Genomic DNA, 20,520 nt, shown 5'->3' with positions numbered 1-20,520 from the left:
CTCCAATCACCTTCCTACTGTCTTCCAGGAGGGTTTTGGGATACTGTTCAGCAGTCTTACAGTTATATTATTTGTGCGTTTAGGTGGCTGCTCTTATGCTGTATACTATAAAATATAATACTGCAATATTTGTAGCACACCATTTTGATATATTGTTTTTTCTCTAATTGAATCTGATTCTTTGATTTCTTAGTTTCATTATCAGTGTTATCCTGTAAAAGTCAAGTTAGTGAATAGAGGACCCAACAGCTCAGCTGTCTGGGCCCAATGGGGCTTGGCACCAGCACTTCTCAGCCTGTGCCAATCCACTATGTCACAGGGGATTACTCATGTCATTACACGATCGTTACGTTGAAGAAGGCATAATAAAACATTTTTATATAGTTTTACCTCAGACGTTCAAAGTTATGCGTGACACCAGATGGTGACTTCAAATGCAAAATGACTCATCAGGCTCACAGTTTTTTTTTTTTTTAGTTTTTTTTTTTTTTTTTTTTTTTTGAAGAGACATGAGTAATAGGAATAATAATAATTTAAATGTAATTCTCTATCCAGATTATTTTGTGATGTTCATAGGGTGCAAGGTGATTTTTGTATCATGTGGTTTCTTGTGTATTAAAGATCGCACAGTGTATTGGATTTTACAATTAAAGCACTGTATCTTAGTTATTGCTAAGAGTTAGAAAGCAGACTACAGTCTCAAAGTGATGCAGGCTGAAAAATAAAGAATTGAGTTTCTGATTCCGGGGAAGTGGCAAGCAGACTTCCATCGATATAATATTTCAGGGGAACGCCAGAAAAACTCGAGTGAGAGCTCTTTCACACAGACTCAATCACAGCAACTGGAGAGGTTTTTATACCTACCTTACTTACCTGATGTGCGAAGCAAAAGAGGAAGTGAGCTCCATGCAGTGACTGTTTGTTCCCTCGGCAGGAGGGACTAAGGACCTCGGGAGGAGATTGTCAGCAGCTCTGACATAAAATGCTCAGTAAATACCTGACCTGTGGCAGGCAAATCCCAAAAGTATTGGTTGGTGGTCGTCTTCAAATTGAAAAGGAACTGTAACTGTTTCATTTGCTGTATTCATATATTGCTTTTTTGTTTGGTGTGGATTTACTGGGGAGGGCTTTTTATATAGCTTTATACACATTTTCTGTTATATCATGGAAAAAGGTTCACAATAATAATGTGGTTGTATTATAACTATGTTTAGGCAATGTACCCTTAATGTGCAGTGTTATCTTGCACAATTTGCAACATAAAAAAAACATTTCTTGTAATAGTTTAATAAAGAGGTAATTAACACGGGTTGTTCAGTATTATGTAAAAAAAAAAAATTAAAAGAGGACCTGCACTGTGGAATCTTCTTCGTTTTATTTTGGTAAGAGTGTGTCAATTTAAATGTACCACAGTAAACAAAAAGGGGGGGTTTCTCATCTGCACTGTGTTTGTCGGTGGATATTTGGCTTAACCAAAGGAAAGATAATTTTCACTTACTGGTTTGTCTATCCTGGATTTTGTGTGCTGTAGTAATTAAACTAATGCACAGATGACTGTGTCTCAGTGGCACCTTATCATGTTACTAAATAAATACATTGAATGTGCCTTTTCTACATCACTAAAATTATGGCACATGCCCCCCTGGTGGATTTCTGGAAATGTTGCTACTAGGTTTGGTCATTGAAAAGTGCAATACTTATAAAAATAAAGATACCCTCATTATGCTTTGTTTGTACTTTTTACATAACTTTATCCAGCATTGACCATCTTGTAACTGTAATCAGACTACTTGGGGTAGTATAGGGCTTACAGCGCTTTTTTATAAACACATTTCATGTGCTGTCACCCAGTACTGTTGTTTTTTTCTTAAGTGTTCACAGGCATATCTGCAAAACAGATTTTGCAGACACCCCTGCACCACATCTGCAGGTTAGTCATTTTATTATTGTTGAATATTCAAAGAAACACATGCACAGTGAGAAGTGTTCCACATTAAAGGGGATGTCAGTTTCTCTTGATTTGCTAAACCTTTCGGTCTCTCCATGGATTGGTCAGTGCTAACCAAATGACGTCAACGTCCAGCGATTGCTCTGTTCAGAGGCAAGATGCAATGCAAGCACTCGTGAGTTTGCACATTGACTTTCACTTTTTCTTAGTGTTTGTCAAAACTGGGCCTAATTGAGTTTTGTTGTATACGATCGGCATATTTTTCAAGATACTGGATTTTGCCGACATCAATCCCATCTGATTGTGTAAGCTTGCTTGTGTATAGCTGTCTCACACAGTCATCTTTGCTTCAAGTGTCTCGAGCTGTACTGCAGATATGCTGTGAACTATGTAAAAGCAGCTCAGATACCCATTTGTGTGCCCCAGTGCACTCCAACATCCTTCAGTTTCAAATTACAATCATGGTGAAGTAATGCATTGAATTTAATAAAAGCAGTGAGGAGGGGTATTTAAAGTTGCAGTCCTTACCAGAGAGTTACAGACTGGTTTGGTTAAGTCAGTGCCCAACATTCCATCAGGTTTATAATAATAAATATTATGAAAATGCAAAAAGCAGGCTTACGAGTTTTAGGCCTGCAGTAATAAGATGTTTAGCTGTTTAGAAAAGTGAAATAAAGCTTTTTGTCCTGGTAATATTGTACATTATGGGAGTATATTACATTTAATACCTATAAATTATGTTTGATATGTAATGAAAGGTAATTTCTTCAAAAAAGAATAAAAGGTCATATTTTCAGACAAGAAGCACAGGAACTAATATTTCAGATGTTATTACTGGTTTAACATAAGCAATACAATGAGATGGCAAACATAATTAAAAACAGATCTTGACTTATTTACTTTGGATGGGAGCTTGGACTTGGGAATTAATCAATGTCATATTCATGGTTTATAAATCTGAATATTCAGAATACGATTTTTGAAAAGCATGACCATTATTATTTTTTCCCTGTATTGCAATGTAGGTTATTGTGACCTGCTTTTGCATGGGATTGTCATGTCTCTTCAATAAAAAAATAAAAAAACCTAAATTACTCTGAATTGCACCACTGTGGGCCTGATGAGTCATTTTGCATTTGGAGTCACCATCTGGTGTCATTCATAACTTTGAACATCTGAGGTAAAACTATATAGAAACTTTTATTATGCCTTCTTCAACTGTAAAAACAAGTCCCAGCAACTAAGACTTTTTACAAACAGATATTATAGCACTGAGTGTTTAAGAACATTTTCCCTACAGTAAAAACAAAATAATAATATGTCAGACTTCCTCCATGTAAATTTTAGCTTGTTTTGTGACTCCAGTGTCTCCACACATTCCTGGAGGATGCAGACCGCAAGAGTTCGGTAACAACCAACAGTAATAATTAAAAAAAAAAAAAAAAAAAAAGTGTGGAAAAAAATTAAACCGGGATTACTACAAGACACCTCTCAGTACTGCTGATATTAATCAATTGAAGCCAATAAAGAAGAGTACTAATACTAAAAAATAGTAACCACTTGGGCTGTGTCATTTTTTAATGATTGGTCAGTACAAACAAAAAATAATATGGACTGGAAAACCACCTAAGACTGAAATAAACACAGTTTGAAGAAGTTTCTTTGCTGAAGTGAGAACATCAGCTGGCACACAGTATTCAGTTAGCAGCTACACAAGCTTGCGAGCTGGCCTGAATCGTTTTTTAAATTCTCCCCAGTGGGCAATCTATAAACCTAATTTCAGATACCCACTTTAAAACAGTAAAGAGCGTCTTAATTTCTGTCATGAAAACTTACACGCAACAACAAAAAGACAAGCCACAACATCACCCTGCTGTATCCCAAACAGACATAAACAAACTTAATAATAATCTTGGAACCACATGACTGCTGTGTTACGTCTTGACACTACATTTAACCAATCAGAGTTGAATGGGGTGGGTTTTTCTGTTTTAAGCACTTTGAGAGGCTGAAACGTTAAAATGACTGATTATTTTTGAAGCAAAAATAGTGACACTGAATGTTGTAATTACCAAACCTGAAATGGATGATGAAAAACAAGAAGAAATGTGGAAAATGAAAAAGGGGAAACCGATACAGTCAACAAAGATTAGATAGCGAATTGGAAAAACCGCATGAGCGGCCAGCGCGTAAAACAAAAGCATACTGTGATAGTGGGTATGATGTGATGTGTGAAAAAAAGTGGAAAAGGCTTTTTTACAGCAAGGAATTTGGTGGTGCGAAGTGCAAGCTCTGCCAGAAACACAAAAAAGATCACAAAGAATCGGGTAAATGGAGCAGTGTAGCCTGTGTATGAATTAGGGTGCGTTATTATTCATTTTTCAGTTTCTTATTATTATTCCAATTCTTTGTCTTATTATATATTTAAGGTAAGACATTTGTTATTATTGTTATCATTGTTATTATTATTATTATCGTTGTTATTATTGTTATTGTTATTATTGTTATTAGTGGTAGTAGTGAAATACTGTAATAATAAGGAAAATCAAAGAATAAAAACAGTACCAATATTATTAATAATTTAGCTAATACCTTTATCCAAGGTGACTTCCTTAATATTGTTCATTTTGGATTGTTCTTTTACTATAGCGAACAAAAGGCTTTGGACCCAAACAGGGTTGCTATAGCGATGGTTTACTGTGTTTAGTATTTGACTTGCATGTTTAATATACAACACTTGCACGTTTTAATATGTAATGTGTGCACATTTGTTTCATTGTTGTTATTTTCACCTCCCATAGTGTTCAACATTTAACAGAAGGTATACAGAAGTTTGGATCAGAATCCAATATCATCCTTTACAAAAATTTATACTTACACAAGTATACACTATACTTGTGTAAAAAAAAAATTGTGCCAAAATTGTCTGGTTTTAGTATACTATTGGTACCATTATTCTATCCTATTTTGTCACAAGTACACTTGCAATATACAACTTCTTATATTTTCATTTGTAAATAATTCAACATAGTTCTCAAATATTGGGCATTTCTTAGATTGGTCTTACTACTCTTTTGCATACCTGCATTGTCTCTTGCTAGATATGCACCTCCAGATTCTGACAAATAATTTTATAAAAACCAGGTGCAACTTCTGCTCTGGATCAAAAACCTATAATGCTTTGCGGCTGCCCGCCTATGTGGATAACTATCAAAAACTAGTAGAAACTAACTAAAACACTGGGATGTCTGGGAAAAACAAATGGAAGTCTGGAAAAAGGTATGGAAAAGGAATGGAATTTTTATGTTGTAAAAGTGTATGAACCCTACTTTAGCTACACTGATATCTTGTGTTAGTCCAGAAAAAAGTAATTGCAATTAATAAATGTTAATATTGGTCAGTTATACATAATTCATTATATCTGATTTTAAAGCACAGGAATGAAAACCACACATCAAGCATGTACCATCACCTTTACTGATTGGTTGACTAAGCTATTAGAGGCAATATCTGAGAACCACTTTTTCATTGGTTTCATGGAAAGTTGATACCTGTTCATCATGATACTGACATCTGTAATGTGTTTATATCAGGGGTAACCTGAAAAAATTTTAATGAGCCCAGGGTCCAAAAGCCAGACAGGCCTAGTCAAGAATGCTCATTTATTTTAAGAAACACTGTAAGCAACATTAAAAAAAAAAAAAAAAATTGTATGTTATAGAACTTTACTTTTACATTTTGCTGGTTAAATAGTGAAATGTAAGAAGTTTTGAATCGGTGAGGGAATTAAGTTGCTTCTAATTTTTGACAGCTTATGCCTTTGCATAAGTACAGTAGCTGCATGTTATTGTTCAGTGATTCATTTTGTGAGTGTTAATACTGTATAATTGTGTAATTGACAGTTTTGTTGACTCAATAAAGGGCTAGACTGAACTGAGCAATTAGCAGTTTTTTTACACCATGCTCGTGATTCAGTTAACCAGTTTATTAATTGCTTGTATTCTTGTACTGTCAGTTTCCATAGAGGAAATCGAAACAAAGTGGGTTTTAAGAAAAAATAAATGTTTGTATTGAAGACACAATTCACTGCACTGAATAGAATACTGTGCTTAGAAGTGCTGCACTTAACCGTTTACAGATTTACAATGATACATTTACTTATGATACATTAACTGAACCCAGGCATCCATCTCAGAGCGAAGTAGTGATTGGATAAGACCAGAATACCACCCCCCCCCCCCCCCCCCCCCCCCCCCACACACACACACACACACACACACACACAATATAACAAGTGTGCACTGATTTCCACTTATGTTGGATAACAGGGGCTCAGATTGCAAGTTAAATGGTCTTGTTTAGCTGGTCTCAGGAAATGAGAAAACATTGTATGCATTTGTGGCATACTGTATATGGGGCTTTTGTTTTAAGTATGTATTTTGTGATCACATTTAATTATTATAACAAATAAGTTATATTCACTGAATGTCCAAGTACAGTCGTGATGTTGGTTAACCAGTAGATGACATCCCAACATCATTTTAGGTCATTTTTTTTTCAGACCCAAAACAAAAGGTCAGTTTTCAACAGAAAGGAGGTGTTTGTTATGGATTGAATTTAATTACAGTTTAAACAACACAGTCATTTTGGAAATAGAGGGTTCCTTTTCAAGTAAGAAATGTAGCCATTAGCAAATGGGTATTTAACTCCTAAAGACCTGAAAACTGAAACTTGTATACCAAAGCTGTTTTGTCCATGATTACAGTAGACTTGAAGGAAAAAATGATGCCGAGATCTGTGAGCGCAGGCCTTTTATGACCTCGGGGGCGGGACCATGACTACATCACAGGCTCGCTGAGCAGCTTTGGTGTACAATTTTCAGGAATCAGGTCTTTAGGAGGTAAATACCAATTCAGTAATGGTTATATGTCTATTTCTTGAAACCAGGTTTATGATAATAACCACATTTTTTTATTCAAAAATCATTAAGCTGTTCATAAAAATATAGAGACATCTTTGAACTTATGCTACAGTAATGCTTTCGGCTAAGTGAGTTAGAAAATTAAAATTTCGATTTTATTAAGCAAAGAAAAAATACATACCTAATATTGACCTTTTACTAATAAATGGATATTTGTCTAATAAGTTTCTGCTTTATAAAATGTGTTCATATTGAGTGAGCCAGATTGGCTTTTTGATTTAGTCCCACTAATAACTGTTTCTATCACAACCCTGCTGTTATTGGTGTAGATGAATGAATGTAGAATGACTGGGGTGGGGCATTTGGTCCATTTCACTTGCTCCTTGCTCCCTACATAACTTTTGGTATACATGAATAGATAATTGCCCCATCTTCAAATACATGTTTTTAATTAGCAATCCACTCCATAAGTGCAGTAGTAATGGGTTTCTGCTAAAACTAATGTGACAATGAAATGCATTGCATTTTCTGTCATGGTGACTACCAAGGCTTGTGTGACCTTCAAAGTAATAAAATGTGGGGGAAATGTATTTGCATTTCCCAGGAAACTTAGTGAGGGGTCTGAGGAGGTAAAATGGTTTCCACCACCACTTAGCACCTCATTTAATACTTTTGCTGGGGAATAGGTTGAATGCTGGCCCAGAGGGAAGAGTGCACCTCATATTCTTTGCTAGTCTACCATCTAAGAATTGCTCATTTCAATAATGAACAAGAACAAAAACTCCCTGTTTCTGTTAAATGGTTCAGTCAATGTCAACAGACACATAAGTTTAGGACAGACTAGGTGCACATTTCAGTATTAAAAATGATTTAGAGACTATGAAAGTTCACTTTTTATAATTAGAAAAATCTGTTCGGCGAACAGAGTTTCTCTGGACTATTGGTGAGTAGCTAAGTAATGTCCTTCAATCTGTTTATTTAGAATGGCCGATGTGTACTTAAATTAAGTTTTGTTGGAAACTGTTAGTTTTATTATATAATAAAATAACTACAGATTACATAGCTTTGCCATTGGAGAAAACCTGGGCCTTCTGTGTCAAACGTTTGCTCTGCAACTGAGCAAGAATGCATAGGAGGGAAATGTATCAACTGGCCAGTCACCCCCCCCCCATTAAAGTATTTCTTTAACACTATATTCTAAACTCTCTCTCTCAACCTGTCCCTGGACTCTGGCTTGGTTCCTGCTGCCCTTAAGCTTGCCCGAGTTACGGTGGTACTCAAAAAACCCTCCCTCAACCCGGCTGACTTATCTAATTTTTGTCCCATCTCCAATCTCCTTTTTAGCCAGTCAGCTGATGAATCATCTCACGGGTAACAATCTGCTTGAATCCCTACAGTCTGGTTTTCGGCTGCATCACAGTACTGAAACTGCTCTGCTCTGGATTGTGAATGATCTGCTTAATGCTGATGATGGTGCTGATGCTCCCTCTGTGCTTGTCCTCCTTGACCTGTTGCGAACAGTTGAGACCATAGATCATGGCATTCTTCGTCACCACCTTCAGAAGTATGCTGTAATCTCTGGAACCTGTCTATCCTGGATGTCCTCTTACCTATCCAGACACATGTAGTCTGTTTGCTATGCTGGACGCAGTGGCGTTGCAAACCTCCTCTGCCATGGTCCTGCTCTCGGCTTGCATTCAAGACATCAAGGCCTGAATGTCTGCCAGTTTTCTTCAGCTGAACACTAGCAAATCTGAACTCCTCCTAGTAGGATCTAAAACTGAACTTAAGAATCTAAATATAGCTGCCCTGAACCTCACAAACTGTCTGCTGCTGCCTTCCCCCACAGTACGAAGCCTTGGTGTACTTGACAGCAAACTCTCCTTTGAAGCCGACTTCTCCTCCATGGTCAAATCTTCCTACTACCATCTTCGAAACATCTTCAAAGTCCGTTCCTACCTTTCCCTCCGGATGCGGAGATACTTTGTCATGCATTTGTCTCCTTTCGACTTGACTACTGCAACTCTCTATATGGTGGTCTCCTGGAACGCACCATAAACCGATTCAGTTCAGAATGTCGCTGCCAGGATCCTTACCAGATGTAAAAATGTGACCACATAACCCCCAGTCTTGCCCAGCTGCACTGACTACCTGCAAAGTTCAGGATTTTTTTCAAAACTCTCCTGCAATACCTTTCATCACACATGTCCCAAGTACCTCCTCAACCTGCTGACCCGTTATGTCTCTGCCCGCAAGCTGAAGTCCTCCGACTCTGGCCTGCTTGTTATCAAAAGTGCACCACACATGAAGAACACTCATTTAACATCATGGCTCTGACTCTTTGGAACTCTCTTCCAGCTTTGGTGCGTGATGCTCCCACTGTCGCTCGCTTTAAATCAACTCTCAAGACCCACCTGCTCTCTCTTGCTTTCCATGCTCCTTAAGCCTGTTATCTGCTATTAGCTGCTATGTTGCTGCTAAAATGTAATGTATTATGCACTTTCCACTCTGTTTAATGTACTATTTTATGTATTATGCTACTATCATGTATTCTTTTTTTTTTTACTGTATATCATGTATTATGCATTTCTCTGTATTTAAAGTATTATGGATTTTCTTGTTGTTACTGCATCTTGTAAAGCGCTTTGTGATGGTGGTCCACTATAAAAGGTGCAATATAAAAAAATGATTGATAAATAAACGCAAACTACTGTTATTAAAATCACTAGCAAAACATACTAAAACCAGTTTAAAATATAGTACAATAATCGCCCTCTAAAAGTATCTGTCATTCATGCTACAGTGACGTCAAGACTTCAGGAGCATTCGAGTGGGGCGGCCGTCAGAGCTACTTAATGATTTTGTTCTGTTGTGCAGGTGTACTGGTGGTAAAATACAAAAAAAAACACAAAGAAAGACAGTTGAGAAGCACGAGTAAAATTGAGGGGACTTTCTTAAAACACAGTACACTCAATACAACAATCAGTACACTAATAAACTAAACACACGCTAGGGCTATAAAATGGAAGGTGAAGTGCATTTACTTGGAAAGTATTTATAATTAGGAACAGCCACGCGTAGTTAACTCTTCCAATCACCATAAAACAATAACCAAAGTAATTTAAAAACACGAGGACGGGGAATTAGTTTGCCAGTCATGGCGTCCCACATCATGCCTTCACTGCTTAAAAAGGCAAGCAGAGGAATATGATGTGCACCCTCAAAACATGCTCCTCCAACAACAAAGGCAAAACATAAACAAAAGGCAATAAACACAAATCCAACGCTTAAAATATATGCATTCATTAGTGCAAAACAAAGTATAATGAATCAAAGTAGATACGTGGAAAAAAAATATTTAAAAAAACACAATAACATTTTCAAACAATGTGCACTTTGTATACAGTTAAATAAATAGTGGTGTGCCTGTGACCCTGTGATAGACAACAGATTTTTATAATTTACAAAAAGTGAGCTTTTTTAATACTGAAAGTAGCGCTTATTGTGATAAATAGTAATTGTACTCAAAAGTAACTGTTCCTGAATAAAGTAATGTGTTTTTGTTAAAAGCAGTCGTCATGTCATACTGCATGTACTAAGCAGTTTTAGTCTTGCTACTCTAAGCTTGTAAATCTGCCCCAGAGCAGGGCTCTAATGGGATGTTAAAAAGAGAGTCAATAGATCAACCTAGAGGGGAAAATGGAAAGATTACATGGTGGCTCTTTAGTTCTGCCGCCGCTAAGATCATTAAAATAGATTTGAGTTCTTAGTTCTCCAGTTGTGACTTGAATGAGTCAAATTACTGTAAAATGATATTACATATAACATAGGATCTAACTAACCATTGTTTTTCACTTTCATTATCCTTACTGCTACAATCGGACAAACAGCCTGCCATAATTACCAGCAGCTTGTGTAAAACTGCAAATAACTAATTTGTATAATTTTTCATTCTAGAAAATCAATCAAAGATTCAGAAACAAATGTGAGGTTGCTGCTGGCTCTAATAAAACCATTTTCATATACCTCCCGGCTGATGTTTGGTTAACTGTGTCTGGACTGTTATAGCTGACAGTTGAATTACACTTACTATCCTGAAATGAGTACAGATGAGGAGAATAATGCTTAATGCCTCATATACCAGTCAGCATAACACGGTGCCCGCTTTACTGCAATGTACTGTAGAGTGCTTGATAACAACAGTTACATTTACATTTTAACCCTTTCAAAGCCAGGTTTAGAATGCTATGCTGGAGTCATTTTTTGGAATTTATAAAGAAAATGCACACAGTTGTTTTTAAGAGTCATAAGTCATTCAATTTGTTTTTGTTTATTTAATCACTACAAAACCATTTATCATTTAGTTGCTTAGAACTTGAACTGTTTACATATTTCAGGACATGGCAAAATGTAAAAAGATACAAACTTGGCAGAACAAAAGGTTTAAAAGTTTCTTTTAAAAAGTTTCCTCATAACACTCCTACTATCTCATTTCAGTGTTTTTGGTCCCAAATGCTGGTGCTACAGATAAAAGAATTTCCCCACTAGAGATGCAGTAGAAATCTGTCTCCATTTGAAGAGCCTTTTTTTCAAGTAACTATTGCATAATTCAGAACATTCTGAAATATAAACAGGTTATGGAAATTACAAATAAATTACAAAGTAAAATTACAAACATATTTCAGTGACTATTTATGTATTCACTTCGTCATGAAGACCATTAACAAAATTAACTTTGATGTCTTGAGATCAAATAAGTAAATAGCACAATAAATAAATCAAATGGTAAATAAATTAAAAAAAAAACATTTCTATTGAGGAAAAAATGGATGACCTATAACAATAAAGGTCATCCGAAGCCTAATTTGGACCTTCTTCTAGAGGGAGGACCAAAACAAAATTGCCTTTTTAATTGCTCATGATATGAAAAAATGAAAAGGTTGAGTATTTGCTACCTAAAGCTGAGGTTTGCAGGTTCCTAGTGTCTCTTTGATTTGTACAGAAGGTAATGTGTACAGCATAGATAGAGGGAACCGGCTAAATACTAAAGTGCTGTTTACTAGAACCATGAAACCCTCCACCTCTTATTAATTCAGTGATCACTCCCTGGACCTTGTATTGAAGCAAGTAGACCTTTATATTAATAACAAGTTACCTTCATTGTTAAATAAAAAGGATTAACCTTCCCTAAGCAAGTTGTTTATTGTGGTCATAAAAAACAGGAACATTTTCTACGCTCTTAAAATCAACCCATTTAGAAACTGAATATATTCAAGTGAGGGCGTAATGCCATAATGCAAACAGTACACTGGTACAGTAAATCTGCCAATTCACAAAAATGCCTCATTGTTTCGGTCTTTTTTCAATGTCACAATTTCCTTTGCTTCAATATAAGGGACAGAAAGTGTTTATTATTTATTTTTATTTGCTAAACTATTTTTAATGATATTTTCATAATCAACAGTTTGTCATCTTGTATTGTATCTGATCTAGCTACCCCTGCAAGGAATTTTTTGTGTTTTGTGATTAGACTTTGCTGATTAAATGTTATTTTCTGTCTCACACATATAAGGGATTATATAAGGCATTAATAGTTAAGTAGTAAACCTGCTACCTAAGTCATTTAGTTTTTGACTAATTACATTAATTGAACCCTTAATTGAAGTAATAATTTGCCTAATCTAATCTTTTTAAATAGAGTATCTTATAAAAAGTTAAAGAATTTATGTTCATTATACAGTTTTATACCAAAATTGAAATCTCCATCTGTTTAAAATAATTAAAAAGCTCAGATTAGGCAAATTATTAGTTCAATTAAGGGTTCAATTATGTAATTGAGTGTTTGGTTGGAACAAAACCAGTAGGGCAGTGTCCCCAGGACCAGGGTTGAGAACCACTGACCTAGGTCAAGTTTGATCGTGGGTGTCACACATGAAAAAATAACCCTTTACTGTTGACAATTGATTATATGACACCCCACTTAGACACTTTCTAGTTATTCATATTAAATAATAATAATTTTTATATAGCACCTTTCATAGTGGACCACCATCACAAAGCACTTTACGAGACTAGGGTGTGTGAACTATGCATCAGCTGCAGAGTCACTTACAACAACGCCTCATCCGAAAGATGTAGCAAAAGGAGGTTAAGTGACTTGCTCAGGGTCACACAGTGAGTCAGTGGCTGAGCTGGGATTTAAACCAGGGACATCCTGGTTATAAGCCTGTTTCTTTTCCTTTTTTCCTGTTTTTTTTTTTTTTTTTTTTTTTAACCACTGAACCACACAACCTCCTGTGTGGTTTTAATTATTAATTATTTGTAAATACTGTAATGGTTATAATGTTGCAATGGATAATGTAGAGTTGAAGGTTTCTGTGCAGGTCAAGATAATTAAAAATGTTGTCTTTCAAATCAGTGGGTGGAGACTTAACTTTTTACCCTGAGTGAGTGATTCTAATAATATCTGTATGAAGGACTGTATCCTATACAACAACTGCCCTTCAAAGCATGCTGTACCTATTAGTCATCTTGAGCTTATTGTATTTAACATTCACGTACCCGAGATGCATTTCTCCATGCCACTTATGATGTTGGAGTTAATGGTCCGGCAGTTGAATGTTACCCAAATGATTGAGAAATAATTCTCAATCATTTGATGCTGCAGCTAATGAATACAAATGTTTGAAAGGGTTTCGTAAAGAGGTTGTAACTAAGGAAATGCAGTTCTTGTTGTGTAATTACTTTCACTATGTAGATTTCACATTTGCAGCTTTAAAAGAAGCACACATTACAGCAAATAAGTATTTTCCTGTTTAAAAAATGATAACTATTGCCATAATAAGTTCAATAAAGCTATATGTTTGCTTCTCTTTGAAACCTCTAATCTAAACCTCAACAATGTATTTGGGTAAAATCCTGATACTAAGGTCAGGATTTGGGTATGGCTTCAAAAAAGCATGTGACTGGGTGGTGCGTGAGTGGCGCAGGCTGACTCATACAGTGCATGTTTTTGCTGGGGGCTCCAAATGGAGAAGGTCGCATTGGCTTTGATGCGCCCGTGAGTTAAGGAGGTAAAACCGGCAGCGACTCTTTTTTCTCATTGCTCTACAGTAAACCCTGCTGGCCTGCTGCACAGTTGCTCAGAGCAGACACCTGCAGGGCTGGCATTTGTCCTCCAGAGGTCAGTAGCTCACTGACATCCGCTCTCGAGTTCCTAGGTGAAAAAGGAAGCTGGCTTGGTCATATGATTGGAGGATGCCCACTGAATCTTCGGGTCACGTGAGCAATGTGGGGAATTGCTGCGGTGAGGAGAAAAGTGATTGGGCATTCCAAATTGGGAGAGAATCGGGGGAAAATTATAATTGAACACAATAAAAAAAAAAAAATACAAAAGCATGTCACTGACTGCAAAGCATGTGAGTTATTAGGTGAAGCAACTGGTTGCAAAGTGACATCTCTAGTCTTCAATGCCTTCTTTACTGCCATTAACCAACCATCTGCTTCCACTATTGACCCCAAAGACTTCGCTGAGGTGATATTACCTACAGTAGGAAATACACAATATAACAGACTAATCGATTTGGGAAGAGTGTTATCAATCAAAGCCAGAAATCTTAATGTGGTCTATAAAACTCAGAAAATAATTTTTAGTTAGACGTGATTAAAATGTACTGCTAATTTTATTTCCATCTGAGGCCGGTGATTTCAAGACAAAGCAGTAGAAGATAGCCAGGGAGCCCTCGTAAGAGTGAATTGTGTCTTTATTAAAATAAACAACTCTGGTGTCTTTTCAGTTCTGAGATTACAGTTCTTCCATTTTCTCTTGGGTGTAAAGAATCATGAGACTACTGTGCGACTCCTTTTAAAATGGGAATCAAAGTGTTCTGTCTGGTTCTGATCCAAGGACAAGAGCTTTGAGCAAAACCTGTGGGATAAATGATACCAAGTAATAATGCCCAACCATAAGGTCAACCATCAACCTTTAGAAAACATTGTGTGTATTCCACAAGTACTAAATGGAATGATGTCAAATCATTCAGTATAATAAAATAGTACTGAAAAACAATATTATTGTACTACAGATCAGCTAAATAATACAGCAGAAACATAAACATGCATTCTGACTAAATCTGAAATACTGTATAATAAAATATGCTTGCGGTCTATTTAATTAATATTTACTTTACATATGGGATGAACAGTAAAAGTGTGTGTGATGCAACAATATTATTATTATTATTATTATTATTATTATTATTATTATTATTATTTATTATTATTATTATTATTATTTTAAATGTAATTCATGTAAGTTATAGGTGTTGAATGCTATTGGCCTGGTTAAATGTCTTATTTATTCTTGATAACTGTTTCTGTCTGGAGGGAGCTCTACGTCAATTATCACAAGTTATTGATAGTGTCAGTATCTGGGGATAAAAGTCATCTGTCTGCCTGCCTTTAGGTCAAACCTACATTTTGGCATGTGACCACAGTTTTGTTAAATGTCATGGACATTTTGTTTGTTATGATACTGTTAGTTAATAGCGTACTTCTATCTGTAAAGTGCTCACCTTATAGCCTGGAATTAACCCACAACTTTCAAGTAAAAAAATATTCTAGAAATTTGTAGAAAATTAATTAAAAATAAAAACTGAAATAGCTTGGTTGGATAAGTGTCCACCCCCTTGTAATAGCAATCCTAAATCAGCTCAGGAGTAACCAGTCGCCTTAAAAATAAGACACCAAGTTAAGTGGTCTCCATCTTTGTTAAATTGTAGTGATTCAAGTGTTTCAGGATAAATTCAGCAGTTCCTGTAGGTTCCCTCTGCTGGGTAGTGCATTTCAAAGCAAAGACTCAACCATGAGCACCAAGTTGCTTTCAAAAGAACTCCGGGAAAAAGTTGTTGCAAGGCACAGATCCGGGGATGGATAAAAGGCCTTGAATATCCCTTGGAGCACGGTCAAGACAATTATTAAGAAGTGGAAGGTGTATGGCACCACAAAGACCCTGCCTAGATCAAGCCGTCCCTCCAAACTGGATGACCGAGCAAGGAGGAGACTGATCAGAGAGGCTACCAAGAGGCCAATGGCAACTTTGCAAGAGCTACAGGCTTTTATGGCCAAGACTGGTCAAAGTGTGCATGTGAAAACAATATCCCAAGCACTCCACAAATCTGGCCTGTATGGTAGGGTGGCAGGAAGGAAGCCATTATTCAAGAAAGCCCACCTTGAATCCCATTTGAAGTATGCAAGAAAACACTCAAGAGATTCTGTAACCATGTGGCAAAAAGTTTTGTGGTCTGACGAAACGAAAACGTGGTGGCAGCATCATGTTATGGGGATGTTTCTCGTCGGCAGGGACTGGAGCACTTGTCAGGATAGAAGGGAAAATGAATGCAGCAAAGTATAGAGAATTCCTTGAGGAAAACCTGCTGCCCTCTGCAAGAATGCTGAAACTGGGATGGAAGTTCACCTTTCAGCATGACAACAACCCAAAGCACACAGCAAAAGCTACACTGGAGTGGCTAAGGAACAAAAAGGTAAATGTACTTGAGTGGCCCAGTCAGAGCCCCGACCTAAATCCAGTCGAAAATTTGTGGCATGACTTGAAAATTGCTGTCCATCAATGCTACCCAAGGAACTTGACAGAGCTTGAACAGTTTTGTAAAGAAGAATGGTCAAATATTGCCAAATTTAGGTGTGCAAAGTTGGTAGAGACCTATCCCAACAGACTCACAGCTGACACTCAGGGGGGTGGATACTTATCCTATTATGATCTTTCAGTTTTGTATTTTTAATATATATATTTTCTTCTCAATAAAACCTTTTTTTTCCCCCTTAACAGTGTGGAGTATGGTGTGCAGATCAGTGGAAACAAATTATCATTTAAACTCTGAGGCACTGACATAACAAAATGTGAAAAAAGTTCAAGGAGGTGTAGACTTTTTTTAGGCACTGTACATGTTGAACTTATAGGTCAAGGGCATTTGTTGCTCTTTTGCCCTGCTCCATCCTCTTGCCTTATAAATATCTTGACTCCCTAAATAGAAAATCCTCTCTTCAGCTATGGAAATGAGGGTGTTTACGCAAGATAACATTTACTCTGTCATTTTAAAAATTATTCAAGATATTTTCTTTTTCATTTGACCAGGAATTCACTAGTTTTTCAGACTAGCCACATAACTGCTGTTTACATTTGATTGAATTTAATGTGTGTTCAGGTAATCCCTGTCCTCATCTTCACTGCTCTTTCCTGCACAGTGATTAATATTATTGATGAGTATTTACAGAAAGGTGCAAATACACATGAGATAGTATAACTCATTAAAATAACAACTCAAGCACAGCTGCATGCTCTGTGTATGCCTGGGGTAATATTAAACCAAATAGTTCATCCAAGGACAAAACACACATTTCAGTTTAATTAAGAGTTAGTCATGAGTGATAGTTAATGCAAACACTTTTAACTGCTGCACACATGAAGCATACAGTATCAGGACCATAGCCAGCCATGAAAAATCACAGAGGCACTTACCCATGCACCCCCCATGATGTTACTGTGCCCTGCAATGACAGTAAAATATTCTGAAGAGCACAGAGGCTGTAGATATCAGCAGGAGTTTTAATGTCTGTATATAATGAGGGATGAAATATGTTTTATTTTGCGACAAAGCAATGTGTAAAAGAGCCTAAATAAAAATGATTAGTATGATTTTAACCGAGGCCTGTGCCTCACAGCTGGCTACAACTGTGTGCATTTTTATACTCATCCCCCCTTTCAAGGTCATTCATCAATGGTAAGAGAATTTCCTGATTAAGGAAATTGAGAATTTCAGATTATCAGTGCATGGTAAAACATAAGCAATAATGTACAAAGGCAATTATTAACCAGTTAGATGTGGCTTTAAGTTAAATATAAGTTTAAACTATATGTAATATTAATTGACCTGTTCACACATGTTCTAGACTTTCTCACTTTTGTGAAGGCAGCACAGCGGTGCTTTAAGAAGTGTATACCAGATTTAAAAAAAAAAAAAAAGTGAGTAAATGTATTTTGTGTGCGTGTGAAAACAGGATGAGACTTGAACTGATAAACTAGATGCAGCATTTATACCAAAATAACATCAACAAATCTCAGGTGGTCTTGTGGAGAAGGGGTGAAGGGAGCACATCATTTGTTTAATCCACTGTCATGCCCTATTTTAATTTAATCAGCACTTTCAATTCAGTAGATTTCTTGATGCAGAGAAAAAAGGCCTTGACAAAGGGTTTTTTTTTTTTTCCTCCAAGTGCAAGTGTATTCTTCAAGGAGAAGGTCACTGTGTCTGTTGACAGATCATTAAGAATGGCACAGACCTTCTAAGTAATGTTTAGTACAGTATTTCATCTATAGGCATTTATAGATTTCCTACTGGCCTGTAATTGTGAAGACTGTATTTATTTGTTCTACAAAGTAAATGTTTAGAAATGCTTGAAGTCTTCTTACATAAAGGAACACGGTGTCTTCGAAATGTACATTAAGGAGCATGGCAGTAACTCCAGATGTATTTGTTTCTACACGTGTTCAGCATTTAAAAATCATATCATCCAGGACAAGCCCATGGCAGCTTTGAATTATTCAGATTCTGCCAAATCTGTTTAGTTATATTTGCACAGGTACAGTATTAAGCAATATAAGCATAGTTTCAGGAGAAAAGCTGTCATTTGTCTATTTGTTTGTTTTTTACCTATTTAATTGAATGTTTTTTAAATTATGGGGAAGAACTCCCATTAGTTGTATATGAAGTACTAGAAAATGGGGAAAGATAAGAAACATGAAAAATGCATAATTTGGGTCACCAAGGACTCAGAAACTGGTAGGTTCTCAGCATATGTTACCTATTTCCTAATGTTATGTATTCACAGAGAAATACAGGTAATAGAGGGACTGAATGGTTGGAATTTGCTGTACTAAAATCGCTGATGAATGCAATGGTGTCTGTTTATTATGCAATGCGTTTGTGCTGTATATGTGGAGCTCAGGAGAAATGGCCACCCAGGGCAGTTTAGATCTTCAAGCTATAATAATGATGATGCCAAAGTGCACTTTGCAGTTCTAAATGGAAAAGCTTTTACAGGACACGCAGTATAGTCCTTTCAACAGCCACATGTAATTTAAGAAGCCGTGCTGGAACTTCCATCAGTATACATTATTATCTTATGTGCAACACTCATGGTAGACTACCTTTTTATACAGAAAGTTTATGAAAGGTGCTGCAGCACTAGTTGTAAGCGGTGCATGCAGGCAGGTTAATGGCTCTCCAGCTGTTTAGCACCGTGGAGTACTATACTAGCTTCCTCATTGCCTGTCAGACACTGGTGACATTTCTCTTTTCTGTGCAGGTTGTTGACCAGATAGATTCACTTACCTGTGACCTGAAGCTGGAGGAAGAAATGACTGACAGCTCCAAGACAGATACGTTCAACAGCAGCTCCAGCAGCAGCACCACCACCAGCACCACCACCACCACCACTGCCTCCAGCTTGGAAAAGGTCAAATTGCACTCAAAAGGACAAATTATAAAGCCACCTCCAGCTGTCCTTACAGTGCTAAAGAAACCAAAACCACCTCCCCCACCACCGCGGTTAACTCCTGTCAGATGTGACTCCAGTAAGATTCTACCTGTGGAGATACCTTTGAAACTTAATGGGACCCTTCTTCGGAATGGAGTTTTACCAGGGACACAGAAAAAGGTGCTGAATGGGGATGTATGTTGCATTCCCAAAAACATTGTAGAAAAAGTGCCCACATCACTGCCTCTGCATAGACCTGACAAAGGCAGATGTCCGCAGGCGACTAGAGAGCGAGTCAGATTTAGTGAAAAAGTACAATATCACGGTTACTGTCCAGACTGTGATGTGCGATATGATATCAAAAACCGGGACGTGCACTTACACCCTGGACCCATTCACACAAAATTAAAATCGCCTCATCACTGTCCCCCACAGCCCCCTCCTTTACCCCCTTTAGAAAATGGTGGGGCATGCATCAGTTCCAGTCATAGCTTTCCCCCTGTGCCTCCACCAACTGCCCCTAAACCCCAAAAAACAATCCTGAGAAAATCAACAACCACAACCGTTTGATGTATACCACTAAAAAATGATTACTATTAAAATAAATAAATAAAAACAAATGTAATGAGCACTTTCTACTCCAGAAATAAAAGACAAACACTCCCAGTGATCTTAAAAAAAAAAAATGGTGAGAAGATAAAAACATGGTAAGTGCACAATTATTTTACTTGTTTATTAGTCTGGTTTTTTGTATATAAGCAGCTGCAATTTCTTCACAGTTGATTTAAGAATTACAATTTGAGAAGTTTGGGATTTGGGTAAGAAACAAACAAACAAACAAAAACAAAAACAAGGTCCACAGTTGAGCATAATTATGGACCGCAAATTGTTGAAAAACAAGAAAAATCCTCATGTTAAAGAGGGTACCGCTGTTTAGATTTTAAGTATATCTGAATGATTTGTTTAGTGCCTGTATAGATTCCACAGTTGCCTAGGAACCACAGCACAGTGAATGGCATTCACACTTGTCAGGCACAGAGCAGACATACCTTACATAACTGAAACTTAAATAAATCACCATTAGAAAAAAAAAGAA

The 20,520-nt window shown here is 36.8% G+C and overlaps 1 protein-coding gene across 1 annotated transcript in view; it reads left to right on the top strand.

Annotated features, from left to right (window-relative positions):
- LOC121302585 (protein Largen-like) overlaps positions 1-20,077 on the top strand; it is a 47,913-nt gene extending 27,836 nt beyond the window's left edge. Inside the window, exon 2 of the mRNA XM_041232590.1 lies at positions 19,254-20,077. Coding sequence (XP_041088524.1) covers positions 19,254-19,994 — 741 coding nt within the window. The 3' untranslated portion in view covers positions 19,995-20,077. The remainder of the gene's footprint in view (positions 1-19,253) is intronic.
- Positions 20,078-20,520: the final 443 nt, after the last annotated feature.

This window comes from Polyodon spathula, chromosome 2 (assembly GCF_017654505.1).
Source record: "Polyodon spathula isolate WHYD16114869_AA chromosome 2, ASM1765450v1, whole genome shotgun sequence".
Classification (NCBI taxonomy): domain Eukaryota; kingdom Metazoa; phylum Chordata; class Actinopteri; order Acipenseriformes; family Polyodontidae; genus Polyodon; species Polyodon spathula.
This window is presented reverse-complemented; position numbering and strand designations above follow the sequence as displayed.